The sequence below is a fragment of the Salvelinus namaycush genome, chromosome 24 (assembly GCF_016432855.1).
Source record: "Salvelinus namaycush isolate Seneca chromosome 24, SaNama_1.0, whole genome shotgun sequence".
Taxonomy (NCBI): domain Eukaryota; kingdom Metazoa; phylum Chordata; class Actinopteri; order Salmoniformes; family Salmonidae; genus Salvelinus; species Salvelinus namaycush.
Genome location: NC_052330.1, coordinates 31,170,695 through 31,197,458, shown reverse-complemented (window position 1 = coordinate 31,197,458; position 26,764 = coordinate 31,170,695). Strand labels below are relative to the sequence as shown.

At 43.0% G+C, this 26,764-nt stretch overlaps 1 protein-coding gene across 1 annotated transcript in view; it reads right to left on the bottom strand.

Annotated features, from left to right (window-relative positions):
* Positions 1-26,764, bottom strand: part of LOC120019495 (alpha-(1,6)-fucosyltransferase-like) — a 72,723-nt gene that overhangs the window by 24,212 nt on the left and 21,747 nt on the right. The window contains exon 4 of the mRNA XM_038962794.1: positions 22,887-23,001. Within this exon, the coding sequence (XP_038818722.1) occupies positions 22,887-23,001 (115 nt within the window). The remainder of the gene's footprint in view (positions 1-22,886; positions 23,002-26,764) is intronic.

The window sequence follows — 26,764 nt, the reverse complement described above, 5'->3', positions numbered from 1 at the left end:
TAATACCCAACTGGCAAACAAAATGTCCAACACGGACGTACTGGGTGTCATACACAACGGTCCAACGACACGAGAAACAAACCCAGTCCACAATAACCATATCCACTCCCGAAATCCAAAAGCTACAATGTAACAATCCCGCACAAAGAAGCGTCCGGGCTGGCTGACTAATAAAGCCACACTAATTAACGACTAACTGAACACAGGTGATACAAATAAACACATAAGGAGGGGGAGGAAAAAGAGTCAGTGGCAGCTAGTAGGCCGGTGACGACGACCACCGAGCGCCACCCGAACGGGAAGGAGAGCCTGCCTCGGTTGAAGTCGTGACAGAGAGAGCGTTGACAGTTTACTTTCCCACCTTTAAATCATGGCAGTTCACCATGCCACCTTACAATCACGAGGTGACACCACCTTTAAATCAAGACGAGACACCATGTCACCTTTAAATCACAATATGACACAGTGCCAAAATTTTAAAGGCCATGTTTCACTTTTTTTTTTTTTTAAACAAACAATAATGAGTAGTGCATATATGTATGAATCTAAAATGTCACTTTTTTTTCAATCCGAGGCTGTAAATTGGAGATATAATTGACAATATACTTCTGGCTGCAAGCGCACCATAAAAATATGAAATATAATACTGTCCAAGCTTGATGTAGATTCAGTTGAATACTTTTGGAACACTGAGCCAATGACTGCACCAGATGGCTGTGTGCTAGTGGGTTTCTTTAGACTACAGCCATAACGTTTTGAACCTAAAAGACTCAACGTTATGGACCGGAGTAAGCAAGAAGGAGTCGGTAGATGTTGCCTAAAGTAATGTGTAATTGGTCAGAAATGTATGGTACGTTACAGAGTGAGTGTCTTTGATAACTGCTAGTTGGTTAGCTAGCTAAGTGTAAAACACAGTTAGCCAGCGTTTTACACTATACTTAGCTAGTTAGCTACATAATTAACTAACTGCAATTCCCATAAACCATTATTATCTAGCTAGCTACAGTAGCTAAATATCTGTCAGATGTAAGCAGGATCGTGGCATATCAGAAACAATGCATGTTGGCTAGTTAGCTAGCGAGCTAGTGCCTACAGATGTAGGTGAAGCCTACTTTCTGAATTAAGCGATAGTCAAGAGTCAATACTTCTGAAATTAATAGGGTTGTCATTTAGCTAGCTTACTAGCTACCCAGGCTTATCACCTTATTTTAATCATTTTGGTTCCAAAATGTGCCCGGCCTCACAGGCTGCATCTGGCTAAGCTAGAAGCAAACGTTAACTATAGTCAAATAAGGAGCATGTTGATGTCATGATGGAATAAATCGAGATTGCAAGTGTTAGTGAAATGATACTGTACGTGATGCCATGCAATTTGCCGTAAGCATTATCACAACATGGTACGTATATTTGTATTACTCTGTTGGGTTTCCACTAGTTACTACACCCACAAAGTCAAAAGCCAAATCGTAAAAATTCTTGAAAACAAACATTTGCTTTTTGGTCTTAATTTAACGTTATCAGTGTGGTTAGGATTAGGTTTAAATCCGATTTTAAGAAGATAAGTTGTAGAAATACGATGTATAACGTTGTGGCTGTGGTAACTAGTGCTGACCAGTCTTGTCATTTACAGGCATGAATCATGTATCCAGGTTGAGGCTTGCTTTCAGCAGGAACATGGAGCACTGTATGTCATGATATTATTTTTTCCTTTAAATGGACTATACCATTTCAAGAGCTAATACTATACTTATAAGAAGTGGATAAGCCCTATGCGCCATACAACAGTCTACTCCTGGGGTAACTCCCTATTAGAGAGACTGCGATTAGAGGTTTGGGCAGGAAGCCCTTGGCCAGGGGTAGGTCAGGGGTGAGGGCTCTCTTTAAAGCACACTCACTACCTCTATCCGTCTCTCCAGGTGCTACAGAAACAAACTGGTCCAAGGATCTCCAGAGCCTTTTAACCTCTTTGGGCTGCAGGGGCAGTATTGAGTAGCCTGGATAAAAGGTGCCCATTTCAAACGGCCTCGTACTCAATTCTTGCTCGTACAATATGCATATTATTATTACTATTGGATAGAAAACACTCTCTAGTTTCTAAAACCGTTTGAATTATATCTGTGAGTAAAACAGAACTCATTTTGCAGCAAACTTCCTGACAGGAAGTGGAAAATCTGAAATCGATGCTCTGTTCTAGGGCCTGCCTATAAATGTCCTTGATATTTATTAGTATACATGCACTTCATACGTCTTCCATTAGATGTCGACAGGCAGTGAGAGAAGAAATGGAGTGTATAACTTGATCTGGGGTCGAATAAAAGCTCTTTGTATGACATGTCACCAGTTTCCTGTTTTCTGGAGCGCGCGATAAGGGACCTGGTATTGCCTTCTGAAAAGCTGTCGTTATAGACGACTAATATCTCCGGCTTTGATTTTATTTGATACATGTGACAACATCATCGTAAAGTATGTTTTTTCAATATAGTTTTATTAGATTATTGAAATTTTTTCGGGACGTTAGGCTGCGTTTGTCTGCGTATGTTCAGGAAGGAGAGCTTCGCGCCACTTTGCTAGCTTTCCGTGCTAATTGACTGGAGAAGAGGACATTCTAAATCCAAACAACGATTGTTCTGGACAAAGGACCCCTTGTACAACATTCTGATGGAAGATCATCAAAAGTAGGACCCATTTTATGATGCTATTTCATATATCTGTCGAACATGTTGTACTAGTAGTTTGCGCCCAGATTTTGGGCACTCTCTCGCTATAACTAAGCTGGATGTCGTAATGAAGTTATTTTTAGAATTCTAACACGGCGATTGCATAGGGGGTGCTGTTTTCACTTTGTAATAATTTCGTTCCCAAATTAAACTGCCTCGTACTCAATTCTTGCTCGTACAATATGCATATTATTATTACTATTGGATAGAAAACACTCTCTAGTTTCTAAAACCGTTTGAATTATGTCTGTGAGTAAAACAGAACTGGACTTAGAGCAATTTTCCTATGAGGATGTGAGAATGCTGAAATCTGCTCGCTGTTCTGAGATCTGTCTATAAATCTGCCTGTCTTCTATTGGTTGAGATGCACTGCATACGTCTTCCCCTGGGTGTCAGCGAATAGTGAGAATTGAAATGAAGTTGCTAGGCAGATCTGAGAGCTTATAAATGGCCTGGGAACCTAGGGTCCGGCCTTTTTTCACTTCGCTCTGACGCAGGAAGGACATCTGGCTGTGGCTCTAGAACGCTCCGGTTATAGGCCTTAGATATATCCGGCTCTGTTTTTATTAGATATAGGTGTTAAAGACATCATAATGTTGTTATATTAAACCGAGTTATATCAGTTTATATCGGTATATTGCGATTTTCGGATATATATTGGTGTTGCGTTTTAGTGAGTCGGACACGTCTTTGCCACATGGCTAATGTTTACTGCTATTTCGAACGTTGAAGAGGACAATCTACAACCAAGCAACGATTCTTTTGGACAAAGGACACATTGCCCAAGATTCTGATGGAAGCTCATCTAATAGTAAGAAGTATATATGATGTTAATTCGTTATTCTGTTGATAAATGTAGGACTCATAATCTGCCATGAATCTAGGTGCTGTCTCGCTTTAGCGCACGCTGTATGTCGTAGTAACGTTAATTTTAAAAATCTAATACAGCGATTGCATTAAGAACTAATGTATCTTTCATTTGCTGTCCAACCTGTATTTTTTAGTTAAGTTTATGATTAGTTATCGATTAGAATAGGTGCCTCTCCCAAGATTTCTCCCGACATTTTGTTTGCATTTTGGCTACTATTCATATTGTATAACCACGATTTGTGCCGCTAAATATGCACATTTTCGAACAAACTCTATATGTATTGTGTAATATGATGTTATAGGACTGTCATCTGAAGACGTTTGAGAAGGTTAGTGAAAAAATTAATATCTTTTGTTGGTTTATACGTTATCGCTATTTTTGGCTTGAATCAATGCTGTTGTGTGGTTGGCTATTGTAGTAAGCTAATATAATGCTATATTGTGTTTTCGCTGTAAAACACTTAAAAAATCTGAAATATTGGCTGGATTCACAAGATCTTTGTCTTTCATTTGCTGTACGCTGTGTATTTTTCAGAAATGTTTTATGATGAGTATTTAAGTAATTCACGTTGCTCTCTGTAGTTATTCTAGTCGCTTTGGTGAGAGTTGTGATGGTGGCTGCAATGGTAAACTATGATTTATACCTGAAATATGCACATTTTTCTAACAAAACATATGCTATACAATAAATATGTTATCAGACTGTCATCTGATGAAGTTGTTTCTTGGTTAGTGGCTATTTATATCTTTATTTGGTCGAATTTGTGATAGCTACCTATGCAGGAAAAAAATGGTGGAGTAAAAAAAGTTGTGTCTTTTGCTAACGTGGTTAGCTAATAGATTTACATATTGTGTCTTCCCTGTAAAACATTTTAAAAATCAGAAATGATGGCTGGATACACAAGATGTGCATCTTTCATCTGGTGTCTTGGACTTGTGATTTAATGATATTTAGATGCTAGTATTTACTTGTGACGCTATGCTAGGCTATGCTAGTCAGCTTTTTTACTGATGGGGGTGCTCCCGGATCCGGGTTTGTGAGGAAGTAGTTAAGAACTAGTGTATCTATCATTTCCTATACAACATGTATTTTTTAGTAACGTTTATGTATAGTTATTTGGTCAGAATAACCAGTTGAGGTCAGTTGAGTGTCATAAAAATATCCGCACATTCTGGGAAAAAGATGCTACGTTAGCACAATGTATAACCACTGATTTCAGCTCTAAATATGCAAATTTTCGAACAAAACATAAGTGTATGTATAACCTGATGTTATAGGACTGTCATCTGATGAAGCTTATCAAGGTTAGTCAAAAATTATATATCTTTTGCTGGTTTGTTACGATCGCTAACTTTTGCTGCTGGGGAATGGCTTGTGTTTCTGGCTATTGTGGTAAGCTAATATAATGCTATATTGTGTTTTCGCTGTAAAACACTTAAGAAAACTGAAATATTGGCTGGAATCACAAGATGCCTGTCTTTCATTTGCTGTACACCATGTATTTTTCAGAAATGTTTTATGATGAGTATTTAGGTATTTGACGTTGGTGTCTGTAATTACTCTGGCTGCTTCGGTGCTAGTTCTGACGGTAGCTGTGATGGTAGCTGCAATGGTGGTGAGCTAACATAAATATACGTGGTGTTTTCGCTGTAAAACATTTTAAAAATCGGACATGTTGGCTGGATTCACAAGATGTTTATCTTTCAAATGCTGTATTGGACTTGTTAATGTGTGAAAGTTAAATATTTCTAAAAAATATATTTTGAATTTCGCGCCCTGCACTTGCGCTGGCTGTTGTCATAAGTGTACCGAGGTCGGGCTTGCAGCCAGAAGAAGCTAACCAACTACCTGCGATCTCTCCACAGAGAAGTAAGCTCCACTCATAGTAGTATAGTTGATGCACTGTGTAAACCTCCTTCACTATGGCAGTCTGCTTGTGTGATGCCAGCATATTATCAAGGGTAAATGGTTGGCTTTGATTTACTGTACTCACTCCAACTCATGCTCTCTCCCCCTTGACTTTTATCAAAACTAACATGTGTCCATCCCCCTTTTGTCTAGGTGAGTCTGCTGGGCTATGGAGCTCAACAGACCTGCCACCTATGTTGCCAGCTATCCTCAGACTTTCAACGGCCACATATTGGGTAAGAACAAATGCTATAGTTTTGTATAAAAAAGAAAAAAATATATTTAAAAAAGATTACAAAACAATAACTTTTTCATAGCATGTTTGTTATGTTGGTTTTTAAATTTGTATTAACTTATGTAAACATCCAGACAAATACACTTATTATTTAAAAGATCTAAAATAAGTCATGTCCAGAGTGAATCAATTTGTATCCATGTATATCGTACAGGTGTCTCAGCTAAAATATATATCTCTGACAAGATTAAAGAATGGGACAAAGTGATAAGTCGGTATTTGCATCCGTAGCAGTTTGTATGAATTTGAGTGGTTACATACTATACATGTTGACAGAATGATTGTGAGACTGAAAGAGAGACTGTTGCTTTGCTCCTAGGTAAGTGTCACGCCCTGGCCTTAGTATTCTTTGTTTTCTTTATTATTTTAGTTAGGTCAGGGTGTGACATGGGGAATGTATGTGTTTTTGGATTGTCTAGGGGTTTGTATGTTAAATGGGTCAGTGTCTTGTCTAGGTGTTTGTATGTCTATGGCTGCCTAGATTGGTTCTCAATTAGAGGCAGCTGTGGTTCATTGTCTCTGATTGAGAGCCATATTTAAGGCAGCCATAGGCATTGGGTTTTGTGGGTAATTGTCTATGTAGAACGTTTGTAGCTTTTGCATTGCACTTACGTTTGTAGCTTCACGGTCGTTTGTTGTTTTGTTTCGTTTTGTTATAAGTGTTCGTTTCGTGTTTCACTCGTCTCAAATAAAAGAGATGTATTTTTCACACGCTGCGCCTTGGTCCACTCATTATCCTCAAGACGATCGTGACAGAATTACCCACCACAACGGGACCAAGCAGTGTGTTAAGCAGCAGCAGGAGCAGCGCATAAAGGATTCTTGGACTTGGGAGGAGATACTGGAAGGTAAGGGACATTGGGCTCAACCAGGAGAATATCGCCTCCCTCGTGAAGAGCTGGAGGCAGCTAAAGCCGAGAGGAGGCGATATGTGGAGGCAGCACGGAAGCAAGGCTGGACGCCCGAGAGTGAAACCCAAACATTTCTTGGGGGTGGGCTACAAGGGAGTGTGGCGAAGTCAGGTAGGAGACCTGCGCCAACTCCCCGAGCTTACCGTGGAGCGCGAAAGTACGGGCAGACACCGTGTTATGCGGTAGAGCGCACGGTGTCTCCTGTACGTGTGCATAGCCCGGTGCGGGTTATTCCACCTCCCCGCACTGGCAGGGCTAGATTGAGTATTGAGCCGGATGTCATGAAGCCGGTCCAACGCATCTGGCCTCCAGTGCGTCTCCTCGGGCCGGCATACATGGCACCAGCCTTACGCATGGTGTCCCCGGTTCGCCTACACAGCCCAGTGCGGGTTATTCCACCTCCCCGCACTGGTCGGGCTACGGGGAGCATACAACCAGGTAAGGTTGGGCAGGCTCAGTGCTCAAGGGAGCCAGTACGCCTGCACGGTCCGGTATTTCCGGCGCCACCTCCCCGCCCCAGCCCAGTACCACCAGTGCCTACACCACGCACCAGGCTTCCTGGGCGTCTCCAGAGCCCTGTTCCTCCTCCACGCACTAGCCATGTGGTGCGTGTCTCCAACCCATTACCACCAGTGCCTACACCACGCACCAAGCCTCCTGTGCGTCTCCAGAGTCCTGTGCGTCCTGTTGCTGCTCCCCGCACTAGCCCTGAAAAGGGTGTCCCCAGCCCGGTACCACCAGTTCCGGCACCACGCACTAGGCCTAATGTGCGTCTCCAGGGTCCAGTATGCCCTGTTCCTTCTCCCCGCACTAGCCTTCAGGTGCGTGTCCCCAGCCCGGTACCACCAGTTCCGGCACCACGCACTAGGCCTAATGTGCGTCTCCAGGGTCCAGTATGCCCTGTTCCTTCTCCCCGCACTAGCCTTCAGGTGCGTGTCCCCAGCCCGGTACCTCCAGTTCCGGTACCACGCACCAAGCCTCCTGTGCATCTCCGGAGCCCTGTGTGCCCTGTTCCTGCTCCCTGCACTAGCCTTGAGGTGTGTGTCTCCAGTCCGGTACCACCAGTTCCGGCACCACGCACCAGGCCTACTGTGCGCCTCAGCAGGTCAGAGTCGGCTGTCTGCCCAACGCCGCCTGCACTGCTCGTCTGCCCAGCGCCGTCTGAGCTGCCTGCCTGCCCAGCGCCGTCTGAGCCATCCGTCTGCCCAGCGCCGTCTGAGCCATCCGTCTGCCCAGCGCCGTCTGAACCATCCGTCTGCCCAGCGCCGTCTGAGCCATCCGTCTGTCCCGAGCCATTAGAGTCGCCCGTCTGTCCCGAGCCGTCCGAGCCGCCAGTCAGCCAGGAGCCGCCAGAGCCGCCAGTCAGCCAGGAGCCGCCAGAGCCGCCAGTCAGCCAGGAGCCGCCAGTCAGCCAGGATCTTCCAGAGCCGCCAGTCAGCCAGGATCTTCCAGAGCCGCCAGTCAGCCAGGATCTGCCAGAGCCGCCCAGTCAGCCAGGATCTGCCAGAGCCGCCAGTCAGCCAGGATCTGCCAGAGCCGCCAATCAGCCAGGATCTGCCAGAACCGACAATCAGCCAGGATCTGCCAGAGCCGCCAGCCAGCCATGAGCAGCCAGAGTCGCCAGCCAGCCATGAGCAGCCAGAGTCGCCAGCCAGCCATGAGCAGCCAGAGTCGCCAGCCAGCCATGAGCAGCCAGAGTCGCCAGCCAGCCATGAGCAGCCAGAGTCGCCAGCCAGCCATGAGCAGCCAGAGTCGCCAGCCAGCCATGAGCAGCCAGAGTCGCCAGCCAGCCATGAGCAGGCAGAGTCGCCAGCCAGCCAGGATCTTCCAGAGCCGCCAGTCAGCCAGGATCTACCAGAGACACCAAAGCTGGTATTGACAATGGTGGAGTGGGGGTCACGTCCCGCACCCGAGCCGCCGCCATAGGAAGGCACACCCCGGACCCTCCCCTTCTGTGTTAGGTTTTGCGGCCAGAGTCCGCACCTTTGGGGGGGTACTGTCACGCCCTGGCCTTAGTATTCTTTGTTTTCTTTATTATTTTAGTTAGGTCAGGGTGTGACATGGGGAATGTATGTGTTTTTGGATTGTCTAGGGGTTTGTATGTTAAATGGGTCAGTGTCTTATCTCGGTGTTTGTATGTCTATGGCTGCCTAGATTGGTTCTCAATTAGAGGCAGCTGTGGTTCATTGTCTCTGATTGAGAACCATATTTAAGGCAGCCATAGGCATTGGGTTTTGTGGGTAATTGTCTATGTAGAACGTTTGTAGCTTTTGTATTGCACTTACGTTTGTAGCTTCACGGTCGTTTGTTGTTTTGTTTCGTTTTGTTATAAGTGTTCGTTTCGTGTTTCACTCGTCTCAAATAAAAGAGATGTATTTTTCACACGCTGCGCCTTTTTCCACTCATTATCCTCAAGACGATCGTGACAGTAAGGCCCTTGCTTCTGGAACCACTGAAGACACAAGTATTCAGTCAGAAAGCTTGAAGAAGATGTGTGCCACCATCCATGCCCAGGTCACAGCATGCAGTGGCCTGCTAGGGAGATGACAAATGCATTATGTACCTTTCGTCACCAAAGCCATGTTCACTGCACATGTTGCTGAACAATTCAACTCTTTTGTTCGTGTCATTGACATGAACATGCACAGACAAATGTCCAGTTAATAAACATTGACTGTAATACCTCTAGGGTCCTGTGATGTAACACAGCTGTGCAAGGTATTGGGCAACAGCTTTCTTCCCGGGCCCGTATTCACAAAGCGTCTTCAGAGTTGGAATAAAGATGTAGGATCAGTTCCCCCTTGTCAATGTAATCATTCATTGTGATATAAAAAGCAAAACTGATCCTAAAATCAGTTCTCTTCTGAGATGCTTTGTGTATACGAGCCCTGTTATGTCTGCATGCTGCTTTCTAATTCAACAATACCTAAAACGTGAATAAGAATGATCCTAGTCAGTCAGTAATTAAGTTAACTAATGAAACAGTAATGTAAATGTGCACGAGCCTATTCAGCCAAATTATACCAAAAGAACTGCCTATTTGCGGTGAAATCAAGAGGGGCATTTTTCTTGTCAACTTCTTCAGTCACCAGTGCATCAATAAACAGTCAGGGGAACAAAGTAGTTTGACAACAAGTGTTCACAATAGTCAGCATTATAGCTAGCAAATATATAGTTGTTAGTTTCTGGAAATCTATCTACAGTCCACTTAGCTAGCTAAGGTGGTGAACTCAGACTGGTGGTGAGAGTTAGGAAACATTGTCTAAATTTCCCCCCAGCAGTTTCAATCTAGATAGCAAGCTAATGGCATTTTTTATCAACTTTCTCAACTTTCTCAACTTTCTCATAGCTTAGCAAATATAGCTAGCTATTCGTTTTCCCTCTCGCATCTAAAGCTGCCTGATACAGTTTGCCAGTTGTTAGTAAAATAGGATGAATAAGTCAGAAGCCAGCTAGCAATGCCATGTTCATCCCTTTCACCAATCATGTCCACGTATAAAACAGACAGTTACAGATCATGTTAGTTTTATTCTAGGATTTCAGGCCGAGGAGTAATAAGTAATTGTTTATCGAACCGGCATCTTCACCAAATGTCGTCGCCAGTCAGCTCCAGAGTCTTCACCTGAACAAACTCTTAAATATAAGTTTGAGCTGCGATGCGAATATTTCACTCATTAGGTTGTCAAAGCTGTATATGCTTGGCGGTTCTCAAGGCTAAAATGGCATCTGGCAAGCGCTAACATATCACAATGCTTGTCTGTTTAAAACCTAGAGGAGAGCTAACGTTCCTTAATGTTCAAAACGTACTAGCGCCGACGTTCAATAATAAGTGTTCAATAATAACGTGAACAACACAAGGAACAAGCAAGCCACTTTGAGGAATCTGTTTGTGTGCGTGTGTGTGTGTGTGTGTGTGTGTGAGTGTGTATGTGTGCCTGCATGCATGTGTGTATTTGTGAAATTTTGCTCCTGTATTATCCGCATTGGCCCCATAGGTATAACAATTACAGTTGATATACATGCTAATAATCTGGTGTGTTGTCTCGAGTCTCGACAACAAAGACTTGAAAGGTAGCTTTACACCAGCGAGCCCCAGAGCGCCTCTTTCAGAGCATGGCGTTAAATGAGAACGACAAACAACCATAAGAGTACAAGCTCTTAACTACTTTGGTTCCTTTTAAAATGATAGGTTAATGCAATACAGAAGTGCTAGCAGACAGAGTTTAATGGTAATTATAGGGCAGGTGGAATACAAAAAAGGCTCCCACTTACTACTATAGTTTAAGTAGTCCTTCAAAAGCCATAGTAGACTGAAATACAGTAGATTGAAAATGTGTGTGTGTGTTCACAGTGAGTGAAGGAGAGAGATGGGGACATACAGGGAGAGAGAGAGAGAGAGAGACAGGGAGAGAGAGAGAGAGAGACAGGGAGAGAGAGACAGGGAGAGAGAGAGAGAGACAGGGAGAGAGAGAGAGAGACAGGGAGAGAGAGACAGGGAGAGAGAGAGAGAGAGGGGGAGAGAGCGAGAGAGAGAGACAAGGAGAGAGAGAGACAGGGGGAGAGAGCGAGAGAGAGAGACAGAGACTAATCTACTGCATGACCTATACTCAGCTGGTTCAGAACTGATGAGGCACTGTAAAAAAAAGTAGAAGGCTGACATTGGAGGGGGTACTGGGTGTGTGCGTGTGCGGCTCTGAAGTATGTGTGTGAGTAATGAATTAGGGATGGCGGCCGGTGGAGCTGTTTGATCCCTCAGCTATGGTGACAGCAGCTGTTAGCCATGGCGTCTCCATCAAGCCACACTCATTCTGGCTGTCTTCATCAAACACCAAGGCTCATTAATGCTGCAAGGCCCAGCAACGCACAGCCCCACCTCAGACCCGCTGCACCCAAACTGGGAAAGGTAGGATGGCTGAGGGGGGACTCCTGGGGGTATGGCGGTGGGGGTATGGAGGTAGGAATCTAATCAAATCCAATTTTATTTGTCACATGCTTCGTAAACAACAGGTGTAGACTAACAGTGAAATGATTACTTACAGGCCCCAGCAATGCAGAGAGAAAGGGTGACTTGGCAACAAGATAGATAATAAACTGGACTTGCCATGTGGTAGCAGAGAGAACAGTCGATGACTTGGGTGGCTGGAGTCTGACAATTTTTAGGGCTTTCCTCTGACACCGCCTGGTATAAAGGTCTTGGATGGCAGGGAGTTTGGCTGGGCCGTACTCACTACCTTCTGTAGTGCCTACGGAGCAGCAAGAGGAACTGCCCCTCCCTACATTCAAGCTATGCTCAAACCCTAACATCCCAACCTGAGCTCTTCGTCCTGCCACCTCGGGTCTCTTTGCCATTCCATCCCTACGGCAGGGCAGTTCCCATTCAGCCCAAGCTCTTCCCTGTCTTGGCACCCCAATGGCTTCCCCCTGAAGCTAGGACAGCAGACTGCCTGCACATCTTTCGAAAGTACCTGAAACCCTACCTCTTAAAAGCGTATTTTAAATAATCCCCCTCGACCCCCCCCCCCCCCCCAAAAAAAGATAATAATAATATATATTTTTAAATACTTTCCTGAACCAACACCTGCACTTAACTCCCCCTTCCAGCTGTGACTTTGATGATAACTACTTCATTAAGGAAAAGTGTACTTACTATGCCTGAGGTATGTGATTGTCCCACCTAGCTATCTTAAGATGAATGCACAAACTTTAAGTCACTCTGGATAAGAGTGTCTGCTGAATTACTGAAATGTCAATGTAAAATGTTACTCAACACCTGGATTCGGTCTTTTGTAGCAAAATTAGAAATTGTGTTTTTTACATTATATAGAAGTAGAGACTCGGAGCTACAAAATGGTATATCATACACTGCATTTGAGGGACAATGGGAAAGTAATTCTGCTTTGAAAGTTGATCAACTTGTAAACTCACTTTTGAGAAAATCACCTTTGAATGTTTTGCTCTCTAGTGAAGAGCTCTTCTTTGTGCAAACCCATTCAACATCGTTCACACTCTCCACATGAAAATATAACATGATAACATGAAAACAGCCTAACCAGCTCTGCTGGCAACAATTTCATTATGCTTTTTTGCAGACGTTCACTTACACCAGCCATATTCAACGGGTGTTGTACATACGTCACGTAACGTTAGCTAACGAGTAAGCCAACGTTAGCTAGTTAAACAATAAACAATGACAACAATGGCACAGTGCTGGGAGCTAACCAACCATGTTCAATGTTAGCTAGCTAACATTAGGCTCTAACTAGAACAGCACACGGCTCTGGGAAACATAATAACGTCAGCTAGGGAGCCAGCCAGCTAACGTTAGCTAGCTAGCTAACAGTACACTTTAGCTTAAGACATATAGCTTGCTAGCGAGATGGCGCGCAAGATGGCGGTCAGTGCAGATAATTTGTTTTGGTAGCTGAAGGAATTATTGGATTTCCTTACCCAATTATGACCATTGGATTATTTCTACGGTCATAAAACCCTGTATGAATATGGTTTAGTTTATTTACCAAAGTAATTGATTACTTTCTGCAAGTTATTCACCTCTAAAACTAAGTTCTCCGATAACACTAGATAGCCTGATAAACTAGCTAGCTCAAAAACTAGCTTGTCGAACGTACATGGAAACTGCCACGACCAGAACCAAAAGGAAAGAAATTGAGAGATCGTCAGATGGACAATTAACCACAAAAGATAGTATGATTTTGGGTACTCCTCTTCAGAATTTAACTGTGGGGGGAAATACTGCAATGGGTGTTGAAAATGTGGTGAGTACGGACAACAATGCTCATAACTTGCGCCCCTCCAGTCCCCAGCTCAGGCCTTTACCTTACGACCCCGGCACTCCAGTCAAGCCCCAGGGGAAAAAGATGAGGCCAAGAGGGTATATCACTTCTTGAGATGCAAAACAATATTGTAATGTTTTTGACAGCAAAGATAGATGAAAGGGCAAATGGCTTGGAGGTCATGGTTAGGGAGAATACAATAACAATAGAGGACATTAAAAAGTTTGTTGACTTTATCTTTGGAGAAGTGAAAACCCTTAAAAAAGTGACATGAAGAAAGTGGAAGTTATCTGCCAGGAAATGAAAGGTGGCTGAACTCGAGCAAAAGGTGAATGAGGCGGAGAGATACCAGCGCAGGTGGAACCTGAGGCTCCGTGGAATTCCAGAGCAGGCGGGTGAGGACATCAAATGCAAAGTTGTTGACATCTGTGGAGCTGTCATTCCCGAATCAAAAGCCAAACTTCAGGAAAATGTAGACATCGTTTGGGAAGACTTAAGGATCAAGAACAGAGACTGAGGACAACCATCATCCGGTTCACCAACAGATCTACACGGGATCTTCTTTGGAGGCGAGCGAAGAATTGTGAATTCCCCATCAAGCAAAAATTGAGGTTCACGGAGGATCTGACCTCAGCAGACAAAGTGACAAGAGAGAAACTGTGGCCGATGGTGGCTGCAGCTTGAAAGGCAGGGAAAACTGCATTTTTTATCGAGTGATCATCGATGGGAAAGAAATGCGGCCAAATCAGAACATTCGAGTGAGAGCAAGAGTCTAACTCGGACAGAACTGTCAGGCCAAGGTGAAAAGCAGCTTTTTATTATAAAAATGTACACAAACACTTGAATGAGAAAAGGCTGACCTGAGAACTGGTAAACTAAACACTAACTATAGGTGAATAACTGCTTATTGTAAAGTCTACAAAATGTCTCCCCCTTGTGGGAGTAAGAATACTTTGGTAACTTTATGACCAATGTTTTTTTATTGGAGAGTTTAATAATGGGATGGAAATCCTTTTCAGTTACATATCCTTAGGAAAAGCTTATATTAGCATAACAAGGTTGTTGGTTGAAGTTTATGTCTTTATCTCTTTGTTCAAATAATGTCAGGGGTATTCGTAATTTACTCAAACGTAAGGCTATTTTCCTGTATTGCAAACGGTTTAATGCAGACTTTTACTTTTTACAAGAGACTCATGCTTGTTCTTCCGATCTATCTTTTTGGAAAAATCAATGGGGTAGCGATATCTGGTTATCATATGGCAACAACCACTCTGCAGGTGTAGCAGTTTTAAGAGGCTCATTTAAAGGGAAGGTCATCAGTAGTAAGACTCACCACTCTGGACGTTGGTTAATTTTAACAGTGAATTTCAACAGTGAAATGTTTTTATTAGGGGATATTTATGCATCCAACAACAAACAAAACAACAGGATATTATTTCAAGAATTTGAAGAAGAAATTAATAGTTATAGGTGTATTTCAGGATATTTCAGGATATCAAAATTATCTTAGGTGGAGATTTTAATTCTGTATCTAATGTGATGATTGACAGATATCCCCCTCCTAACAGATCCAGTTAATCCTGAGTTTAATAATCTATGTCTTGGTCTTGGATTAGTCGATGTTTGGAGATCTAAATATCCTGATAAAAGGACTTCACTTGGAGTAACAAGGACATGTCCAGACAGTCAATAATTGACTGTCATAGATGAAGACTTCCAAAAGTCTTGTGATTAAATTATTTCTATCAACAAAATAAAAAAATGTATCAGCAAGTTAAAAGAGAACACACCTCCAGGGAATGATGGCATTATCAGTGAATTCTATACATATTTCCAGGAGGATATTATTGAATTTATGTTTTTAAGGAGGCAATTGATTTAGGGGTCCTGCCTGTTTCTTTGACACAAGGCCTAATTTCTGTAATACCAAACCAAACAAAGATTCTATGATGTTAGAAAATTGGAGACCAATCACATTAATAAACAATGATGGAAAGCTACTTGCATCTATCTTTGCAGAAAGACTTAAAAAAGGTCTTGACCAAATCATTGATGATACCCAGTCTGGTTTTATGAAGGGCAGACATATATGTAATAATATTCGACTAGTATTGGACTTGATAGACTACAATGAGCATATTATGGAAGATAGCTTTATTTTATTTGTAGACTTTTACAAGGCATTTGATACAGTTGAACATTATTTTATTTTTGAGACTCTTGGTCAATATTTTCAAAGTGTAATTAAGACACTTTACAATAATAGTAACATCTCTGTTAAATTATCCCATGGAACTTCACAAAGATTCGACATTAGACGTGGAATTAAACAAGGATGCCCAATTGCTCCTTTCTTATTTTTATTGGTCACACAAGTTATGGCACTTCATATAAATAAGGATGGTTTTAGGGGTATTCAGAAACAAGACAAAGAGATAGAAATGTTCACAATTGGCTGACGACACCACCATTTTTTAAAAGATCATAATGAAGTCAGGGAAGCTATTGAGTGTATTAATGCCTTCACACATGTATCAGGTTTATCTCTGAATATTAGGAAATGTGAATTATTTGCGTTGAAAAGATGTGACTTAAACTCTATGTAATATCCCTGTAAAAGATGTGATCACATATCTTGGTAATACAGTTAGCTAAGATCTTAACCCATCTTAACCCCTAACCCATCTGGACAAGAGGAATACCTATGTAAGAATGCTGTTCATCGATTACAGCTCAGCATTTAACACCATAGTACCCTCCAAACTCGTTATTAAGCTCGAGACCCTGGGTCTCGACCCCGCCCAGAATGCTGTTACTAGACTACAGCACAGTGATCAACACCATTGTCCCCTCCAAGCTTGTTACTAAGCTTAGGACCCTAGGACTGAACACTTCCCTCTGCAACACGATCCTGAACTTCCTGACAGGCCAACCCTGAGTGGTGAAGGTAGGCAACATCACCTCAGCCACGCTGACCACCAACACGGGGGCCCCACAGGGGTGTGTGTTTAGTCCCTTCCTGTACTACCTCTTTACCCAAAACTACATGGCCACGCACAACTCCAACACTAACATCAAGTTAGCTGACAACACAATGTTGGTGGGCCTGATCACCGACGATGATGAGACAGCCCACGAGATCAGTGACCTGGTAGTCTGGTTCCTGGGACAACAACAAGGAGCTGATCGTAGACTACGGGAAATGAGGGGACTAGTACGCCGCTATCCACATCGACGAGGCTGCAGTAGAGCAGACTTAGAGCTTCAAGTTCCTCAGTGTCCAAACCTTTAAGGACTTAAAATGGTCCACGCACACATGCACAGTCGTGAAGATGGCGTGACAGCGCCTCTTCCCCATCAGGAGGTTGAACAAGGTTTGTCATTGGCCCCTTAAATCTTCAAAAAGTTATACAGCTTCACCATTGAGAGCATCTTGACTGGCTGCATCACTGCTTGTTATGGCAACAGCATCGCCCTAGATCGCATGGCGCTACAGAGCGTGGTGTGGACAGCCCAGTTCACAACTGGGGCCGAGCTCCCAGCCATCCAGGACCTCCATAACAGGCAGTGTGTAAGGAAGTCCAGGAAAATCGTTAAAGATTCCAGCCACCCAGGCTCTTCTCACTGCTTCCGCATGGCAGCTGGTACCGGTGAATCAAATCTGACACCAACTGGTTCCTGAACAGCTTCTATCCCCAAGCCATAACGCTGCTAAATAGCTAACAAAATAGCTACACGGACTATCTGAGTTGACCCTTATATTTTATATTTGCAGTGTCTATGCACATTCTCAGGATTAACACACACACACACACTCACACATAACATGCACACACAATTATACTGACTCCACACACACGCACACACACTCACATACAATCCTCATATATGCTGCTGCTGCTACTCAGTTTATCATATATCCTGATGCCTAGTCACCTAACCCCTATACATATCTACCTCTATCACTCTAGTTTCCCTGCACATTGTAAATATGGTATTGGAACTGACCCAGTATATAGCTTACTTCTCGTTGTCATTTTATTTTTATGTATTTGTTCTGCCTTATGTTATTTTTAGTACTATGTTTATATTGTTAACTGCATTGTTGGGTTTAGAGCTGGCAAGAAAGGCATTTCACTACTTGTGCACACGACATTAAAACTTATCTGATCACGCTCGTGACAAATTACCTAAGATTGATGAAACACCATCGCAGGTGGAGGCTAGCAGGCCTACTTATGCAGAAGCTAACACTAGCAGATAGGGTTGAATGGTGGGAACCTGGTTAGATTTACAGAGAGTTACTGCCCAAAACCACTCCCTTTTCACAGGATAAATAACTGCGAGAAACCAGTGAATTGTAATAAATAATTTATATCAACAGCATGACGTGAAATGGAACTGATAAATGATATGCAATGTCTAAATATAGCTTCTCTATAGCCTTCTCTCAGCGTCTGTCTCCACGCTCATGGTGGAGACAGACCATCTCAGTACGGAGTGCAGTTCACAATGCATGTAGACCTATCATCTCATCATGGTACAGGGTTTTCCTTGTGACAGGTAGGCCTACATTTGCTGCAGCATAGCCTGTGCTACACTAATATAAGGACTGAATGAGTGTCTAATTTACCCCTCTCCATCTGGCTTTTGCGGCTCACATTCATTTTTTTATTGTAAAGAGGTATTTTTTTATTGTAAAGAGGTATTTTTTTATTGTAAAGAGGTATTTTTTTATTGTAGCTGGAGAGTTTTGAAACAGCCGATCACTCGAATAACGATGCTTTAAATCGGAGCACGCTGAGCGGTCTTCCTCTCTCTCTCATCAATTCCATCCAAACTGCAAAATAGATAATCCTGTTCAAGATTTATATATATAGAGTTGAAGACGGAACTTTACATACACCTTAGCCAAATACATTTAAATTCAGTGTTTCACAATTCCTGACATTTAATCCTAGTAAAAATTCCCTGTCTTAGGTCAGTTAGGATCACCACTTTATTTTAAGAATGTTAAATGTGCTTCACGGTTGGGACAGTGTTCTTCGGCTTGCAAGCCTCCCCCTTTTTCTTCCAAACATAACGATGGTCATTATGGCCAAACAGTTCCATTTTTGTTTCATCAGACCAGAGGACATTTATAGATATATAAAGAGATATAGATACTTTTCTTTGCTGTTGTTCTGTGATTGATTTGCACTTTTCGCACCAAAGTACGTTCATCTCTAGGAGACAGAACGTGTCTCCTTCCTGAGCAGTATGACGGCTGCGTGGTCCCATGGTGTTTATACTTGCGTACTATTGTTTGTACAGATAAACGTGGTACCTTCAGGCGTTTGGAAATTGCTCCCAAGGATGAACCAGACTTGTGGAGGTCTACAATTTGCTGAGGTCCTGGCTGATTTCTTTTGATTTCCCCGTGATGTCAAGCAAAGAGGCACTGAGTTTGAAGGTAGGCCTTGAAATACATCCACTGGTACACCTCCAATTGACTCAAAATGATGTCAATTAGCCTACCAGATGCTTCTAAAGCCATGACATCATTTTCTGGAATTTTCCAAGCTGTTTAAAGGCACAGTCAACTTAGTTTATGTAATCTTCTGACCCACTGGAATTGTGATACAGTGAATTATAAGTGAAATAATCTGCCTGACTTGTCATGCACCAAGTAGATGTCCTAACCGACTTGCCAAAACTATAGTTTGTTAAGAAGAAATTTGTGGAGTGGTTGAAACACTTAGGTTGGAGACATTAAAACGTGTTTATGTAAACTTCTGGCTATATGTACAGTTGAAGTCAGAAGTTTACATAAACGAGTTTTAATGACTATATATATATATATATATATATATATATATATATATAGAGAGAGAGAGAGAGAGAGAGATGTCCTAGCCTACCTCTTTCAGGTAATACCGTCGTGGCCAAAAGTTTTGAGAATGAGACAAATATTAATTTTCACAAAGTCTGCTGCCTCAGTTTGTATGATGGCAAATTGCATATACTCCAGAGTGTTATGAAGAGTAATCAGATGAATTGCGATTAATTGTAAAGTCCATCTTTGCCATGCAAATGAACTGAATCCCCCAAAAACATTTCCACTACATTTAAGCCCTGCCACAAAAGGACCAGCTGACATAATGTCAGTGATTTTCTCATTAACACAGGTGTGAGTGTTGACGAGGACAAGGCTGGAGATCACTCTGTCATGCTGATTGAGTTCGAATAACAGACTGGAAGCTTCAAAAGGAGGGTGGTGCTTGGAATCATTGTTGTTCCTCTGTCAATCATGGTTACCTGCAAGGAAATACGTGCCGTCATCATTGCTTTGCACAAAAAGGGCTTCACAGGCAAGGATATTGCTGCCAGTAAGATTGCACCTAAATCAACCATTTATCACATCATCAAGATCTTCAAGGAGAGAGGTTCAATTGTTGTGAAGGCTTCAGGGCGCCCAAGAAAGTCCAGTAAGCGCCAGGACCGTCTCCTAAAGTTGATTCAGCTGCGGGATCGGGGCACCACCAGTACAGAGCTTGCTCAGGAATGGCAGCAGGCAGGTGTGAGTGCATTAGCACGCACAGTGAAGCGAAGGCTTTTGGAGGATGGCCTGGTGTCAAGAAGGGCAGCAAGGAAGCCACTTCTCTCCAGGAAAAACATCAGGGACAGACTGATATTCTGCAAAAGGTACAGGGATTGGACTACTGAGGACTGTGGTAAAGTAATTTTCTCTGATGAATCCCCTGTTACGGCTCTCGTTTGTGGAATGACTGGACCAAGGTGCAGCGTGGTAAGCGTACATCGTTCTTTTTATTGATGACACCAAAAGCAAAAAAACAACGACAAAAACGAAAGTGCACAGTTCTGTAACGCAAATAAACTATACAGAAAACAAAATCCCACAAAACCCAAAAGGAAAATTACAACTTATGTATGATCCCCAATCAGAGACAACGATAGACAGCTGCCTTTGATTGAGAACCATACTCAGGCAAAAACACAAAGAAATAGAAAACATTGATTTTCCCACCCGAGTCACACCCTGACCTAACCAAAGATAGAGAATAATAAGGATCTCTAAGGTCAGGGCGTGACATCCCCTTTCCGATTGTTTGGGGCATCCGGAAAAAAGCTTGTCCGGAGAAGACAAGGTGAGCGCTACCGTCAGTCCTGTGTCATGCCAACAGTAAAGCATCCTGAGACCATTCATGTGTGGGATTGCTTCTCAATCAAGGGAGTGGGCTCACTCACAATTGTGCCTAAGAACACAGCCATGAATAAAGAATGGTACCAACACATCCTCCGAGAACAACTTCTCCCAACCATCCAGAAACAGTTTGGTGACGAGCAATGCCTTTTCCAGCATGATGGAGCACCTTGCCATAAGGCAAAAGTGATAACTAAGTGGCTCGGAGAACAAAACATTGATATTTTGGGTCCATGGCCAGGAAACTCCCCAGACCTTAATCCCATTGAGAACTTGTGGTCAATCCTCAAGAGGCGGGTGGACAAACAAAAACACACAAATTCTGATAAACTCCAAGCATTGATTATGCAAGAATGGGCTGCCATCAGTCAGGATGTGGCCCAGAAGGTAATTGACAGCATGCCAGGGCGGATTGCAGAGGTCTTGAAAAAGAAGGGTCAACACTGCAAATATTGACTCTTTGCATCAACTTCATGTAATTATCAATAAAAGCCTTTGACACTTATGAAATGCTTGTAATTATGCTTCAGTATTCCATAGTAACATCTGACAAAAATATCTAAAGACACTGAAGCAGCAAACTTTGTGGAAATTAATATTTGTGTCATTCTCTCAACTTTTGGCCACGACTGTACATGTGATGCTGTATTAGCCTTATATTTATCTAATGAACGATGGGTTATGCATTATAAGCTTCTAACTAGCCTCTGTCTCTTGCGCAATAGGCAGGCACCTGTGCTCCGCTGGCCTATCTCCTTACAAAACGCTCCTTAGATCTTGAAGTCTTGCTGGACATTGTTTTTGTTTTCTGAACGTTAAATACAGCAGCCAATACAACTCACGGGTAGTTTGAAAGCAGAGTGAACATGTGATGGTTGTAGGCTATGGCAGTTATTTATTCAGACTATAACCATTCAATCTTAGTGAAGAGAAGTGAAAGCCATCTGCACCTAGTTCTAGTCCTATATTATTCAAGGATGTCATTGGAATGATGAAGATAATAACTTATTTAAATTAACTGTTGAATTGAGGAGGGAATTTGTATTTGTATTTATTATGGATCCCCATTAGTTCCTGCCAAAGCAGCAGCTCCTCTTCCTGGAGTCCAGCTAAATTAAGGCAGTTTATACAATTTTAAAACATTACTAAACATTCACAGATTTCACAACACACTGTGTGCCCTCAGGCCCCTACTCCACCACTACCACAAATATTAAGGAATGAGGGAACAATAGAGAGAGAACGAGGAGGTAGGGTAATAACATTAGAGGAAATATTATGAAAAGTACAGTATATATACACATCAGCCTACTAATTATACAAGTAGGCCCTATTATATTTAACATTTAAAATCAAATTCGCTAGCCTATACTTGTACATTTGTAGGCCGCATGTGCTGCACCTGTCACGCCCTGATCTGTTTCACCTGTCCTTGTGCTCGTCTCCACCCCCTCCAGGAGTCGCTTAATTTCCCCGGTGTATTTATCCCTGTGTTATCTGTTTCTCTGTGCCAGTTCGTCTTGTTTATCAAGTCAACCAGCGTTTTTGTGTCTCGGCTCCTGCGTTTCCCAGTCTCTCTCTGCTCGCCCTCCTGGTTTTGACCCTTGCCTGTCCTGACTCTGAGCCCGCCTGCCTGACCACTCTGCCTGCCCCTGACCTCGAGCCTGCCTATCGTCTTGTACCGTTTGGACTCTGACCTGGTTACTGAACCCCTGCCTGTCCTGACCTCGAGCCTGCCTATCGCCTGGTACTGTTTGGACTCTGACCTGGTTTATGAACTCTCGCCTGTACCCGACCTGACTTTTGCCTACCCCTCTTGTTATAATAAATATCGGAGCTCAACCATCTGCCTCCTGTGTCTGAATTTGGGTCTCGCCTTGTGCCCTTATAGCACCAGAATTGCATGTTCTCTCAGCTTTATGGTGGTTTGAATGAAGTGCATAATTCCAGTTCATATAATGCAGTATAATACAATACTGTACAGTAATAAAGTAATAAAGAACCCTCTGTAGAAAGGGTTTTACATGGAACCCAAAAGGTTTACATCTGCAACCAAAAATGGTTCTTCAAAGGGTTATCCTATGGGGACAGCCGAAGAACCTTAAGAGTGTATGCACGCATACCTCGGTGTGTGCATTTGTGTGTGTGTGTGCATGAATGCAAAAGTTTGTGTGTGTGTGTGTGTATACCTGTAGGTACGTGATCCTGTTCTGCACCAGGTTAGACAGGTCCCTGGCCTCCTTCACTCTCCAGTCTCCGACTCCGTCAGCCTGGCTGAGGTAGTACAGGTCTGTCATGATGGACCTGCACACACACAAAAATCGAATCAAGTCAAATTGTACTTGTCACATGCGCCGAATACAACAGGTGTAGACTTTACCGTGAAATGCTTACGTACAAGCCCTTAACCAAAAATGCAGTTTTAAATTTTTAAATTTCTATTATTTCTTAACACAAGAATGGAGCTATAAACAGGGAGTACCAGATCAATGGGCAGGGTAATAGTTATATACAGGGAGTACCAGATCCATGTGCAGGGGTAATAGTTATATACAGGGAGAACCAGATCAATGTGCAGGGGTAATAGCTATATACAGGGAGAACCAGATCAATGTGGCAGGAGTAATAGCTATATACAGGGAGTACCAGTACCAGATCAATGTGCAGAGGTAATAGCTATATACAGAGAGTACCAGATCAATGTGCAGGGTAATAGCTATATACAGGGAGTACCAGATCAATGTGCAGGGGTAATAGCTATATACAGAGAGTACCAGATCAATGTGCAGGGTAATAGCTATATACAGGGAGTACCAGTACCAGATCAATGTGCAGGGGTAATAGCTATATACAGGGAGTACCAGATCAATGTGCAGGGGTAATAGCTATATACAGAGAGTACCAGATCAATGTGCAGGGGTAATAGCTATATACAGAGAGTACCAGATCAATGTGCAGGGTAATAGCTATATACAGGGAGTACCAGATCAATGTGCAGGGTAATAGTTATATACAGAGAGTACCAGATCAATGTGCAGGGGTAATAGCTATATACAGAGAGTACCAGATCAATGTGCAGGGGTAATAGCTATATACAGGGAGAACCAGATCAATGTGCAGGGGTAATAGCTATATACAGGGAGAACCAGATCAATGTGGCAGGAGTAATAGCTATATACAGGGAGTACCAGTACCAGATCAATGTGCAGAGGTAATAGCTATATACAGAGAGTACCAGATCAATGTGCAGGGTAATAGCTATATACAGGAGTACCAGATCAATGTGCAGGGGTAATAGTTATATACAGAGTACCAGTACCAGATCAATGTGCAGGGTAATAGCTATATACAGAGAGTACCAGATCAATGTGCAGGGTAATAGCTATATACAGGGAGTACCAGATCAATGTGCAGGGTAATAGTTATATACAGAGAGTACCAGATCAATGTGCAGGGGTAATAGTTATATACAGAGAGTACCAGATCAATGTGCAGGGGTAATAGCTATATACATGGAGTACCACTATCAGATCAATAGGTACTTGAGGTAAATATGTACAGTGGGGAGAACAAGTATTTGATACACTGCCGATTTTGCAGGTTTTCCTACTTACAAAGCATGTAGAGGTCTGTAATGTTTATCATAGGTACACTTCAACTGTGAGAGACGGAATCTAAAACAAAAATCCAGAAAATCACACTGTATGATTTTTAAGTAAATAATTAGCATTTTATTGCATGACATAAGTATTTGATAACCTACCAACCTGTAAGAATTCCGGCTCTCACAGACCTGTTAGTTTTTCTTTAAGAAGCCCTCCTGTTCTCCACTCATTACCTGTATTAACTGCACCTGTTTGAACTCGTTACCTGTATAAAAGACACCTGTCCACACACTCAATCAAACAGACTCCAACCTCTCCACAATGGCCAAGACCAGAGAGCTGTGTAATGACATCAGGGATAAAATTGTAGACCTGCACAAGGCTGGGATGGGCTACAGGACAATAGGCAAGCAGCTTGGTGAGAAGGCAACAACTGTTGGCGCAATTATTAGAAAATGGAAGAAGTTCAAGATGACGGTCAGTCACCCTCGGTCTGGGGCTCCATGCAAGATCTCACCTCGTGGGGCATCAATGATCATGAGGAACGTGAGGGATCAGCCCAGAACTACACGGCAGGACCTGGTCAATGACCTGAAGAGAGCTGGGACCACAGTCTCAAAGAAAACCTTTAGTAACACACTACGCCGTCATGGATTAAAATCCTGCAGCGCACGCAAGTTCCCCTGCTCAAGCCAGCGCATGTCCAGGCCCGTCTGAAGTTTGCCAATGACCACCTGGATGATCCAGAGGAGGAATGGGAGAAGGTCATGTGGTCTGATGAGACAAAAATAGAGTTTTTTGGTCTAAACTCCACTCGCCGTGTTTGGAGGAAGAAGAAGGATGAGTACAACCCCAAGAACACCATCCCAACCGTGAAGCATGGAAGTGGAAACATCATTCTTTGGGGATGCTTTTCTGCCAAGGGAACAGGACAACTGCACTGTATTGAGGGGAGGATGGATGGGGCCATGTATCGCAAGATCTTGGCCAGCAACCTCCTTCCCTCAGTAAGAGCATTGAAGATGGGTCGTGGCTGGGTCTTCCAGCATGACAACGACCCAAAACACACAGCCAGGGCAACTAAGGAGTGGCTCCGTAAGAAGCATCTCGAGGTCCTGGAGTGGCCTAGCCAGTCTCCAGACCTGAACCCAATAGAAAATCTTTGGAGGGAAAGTCCGTATTGCCCAGCGACAGCCCCAAAACCTGAAGGATCTGGAGAAGGTCTGTATGGAGGAGTGGGCCAAAATCCCTGCTGCAGTGTGTGCAAACCTGGTCAAGAACTACAGGAAACGTATGATCTCTGTAATTGCAAACAAATTACAGAGATGTAATTTGATGTATCAAATACTTATGTCATGCAATAAAATGCAAATTAATTACTTAAAAATCATACAATGTGATTTTCTGGATTTTTGTTTTAGATTCCGTCTCTCACAGTTGAAGTGTACCTATGATAAAAATTACAGACCTCTACATGCTTTGTAAGTAGGAAAACCTGCAAAATCGGCAGTGTATCAAATACTTGTTCTCCCACTGTACATGAAGGCAGGGTAAAGTGACTAGGAATCAGGATAGATAACAATAATAATAATAATTGTAATAATAATAAAACAAAGGAACAGACAGGGAAAGCCATAAGTCAAGTACATAGCACTGACACTGCAGTTTCCCATCTCTGAAAACCAGCACGCCTCAAATCATTTTAGTGACCCTCGTCAGTCACATTCTCAGGGTGGGAAACCACCTGAGCACAAGCACATTAGTACACACACACATATAGTATAAAGAATGCTTCACTTCACAATTTTGACATTACATTACAAAGTATCAATGGCAGCCAGTGCAGAATTATTTTACACAATTTAAATAAATACACTATGCACAAGAAAGTGATCAACACAATAAAAACTCTAACTTTAAAATACATATAGTCATGTATGACACACACACACACACACACACACACAGAAACACACAAACACTTCCACACGTTCTCTAGCATGAAATAATCATTACTCATGCTTTCATTTTTTTATCCTAAACCACAACGCGTGTGTTCTATACGAAGCCATGTCATACTCCTTTACCCAGAACCCACCGTGGATCTATCACAGTCTCCCTGTGTGAGAACTACAAGTGTCCTTTAGCCGCTGAGTTAACATGGGAGAATAGGCAGACAGACCCTCTGTGCTTTGGCAGAGGAGCGGTAGGCTAGTTCTCCTGTGGTTGGTTGTAAATGTGTGTGTTTTTGTGTGAGTGATTGTGTAAGTGTGTGTGAGTGTAAGTGTGTGTGAGTGTGTGTCCTTCTTCTATGAAGCCTGTGGGGGTTTCCCCGGCCCAGCGGTTAATGCGACTGCAGACGGTGGAGGCTGCAGGCTGGAGATGGGGGTTTAGTTGATGGGTGGCTAAGCTGAGCAGCCCTGAGTACTGATTACCCGCTCCAATTGTTGGGCAATTACTGT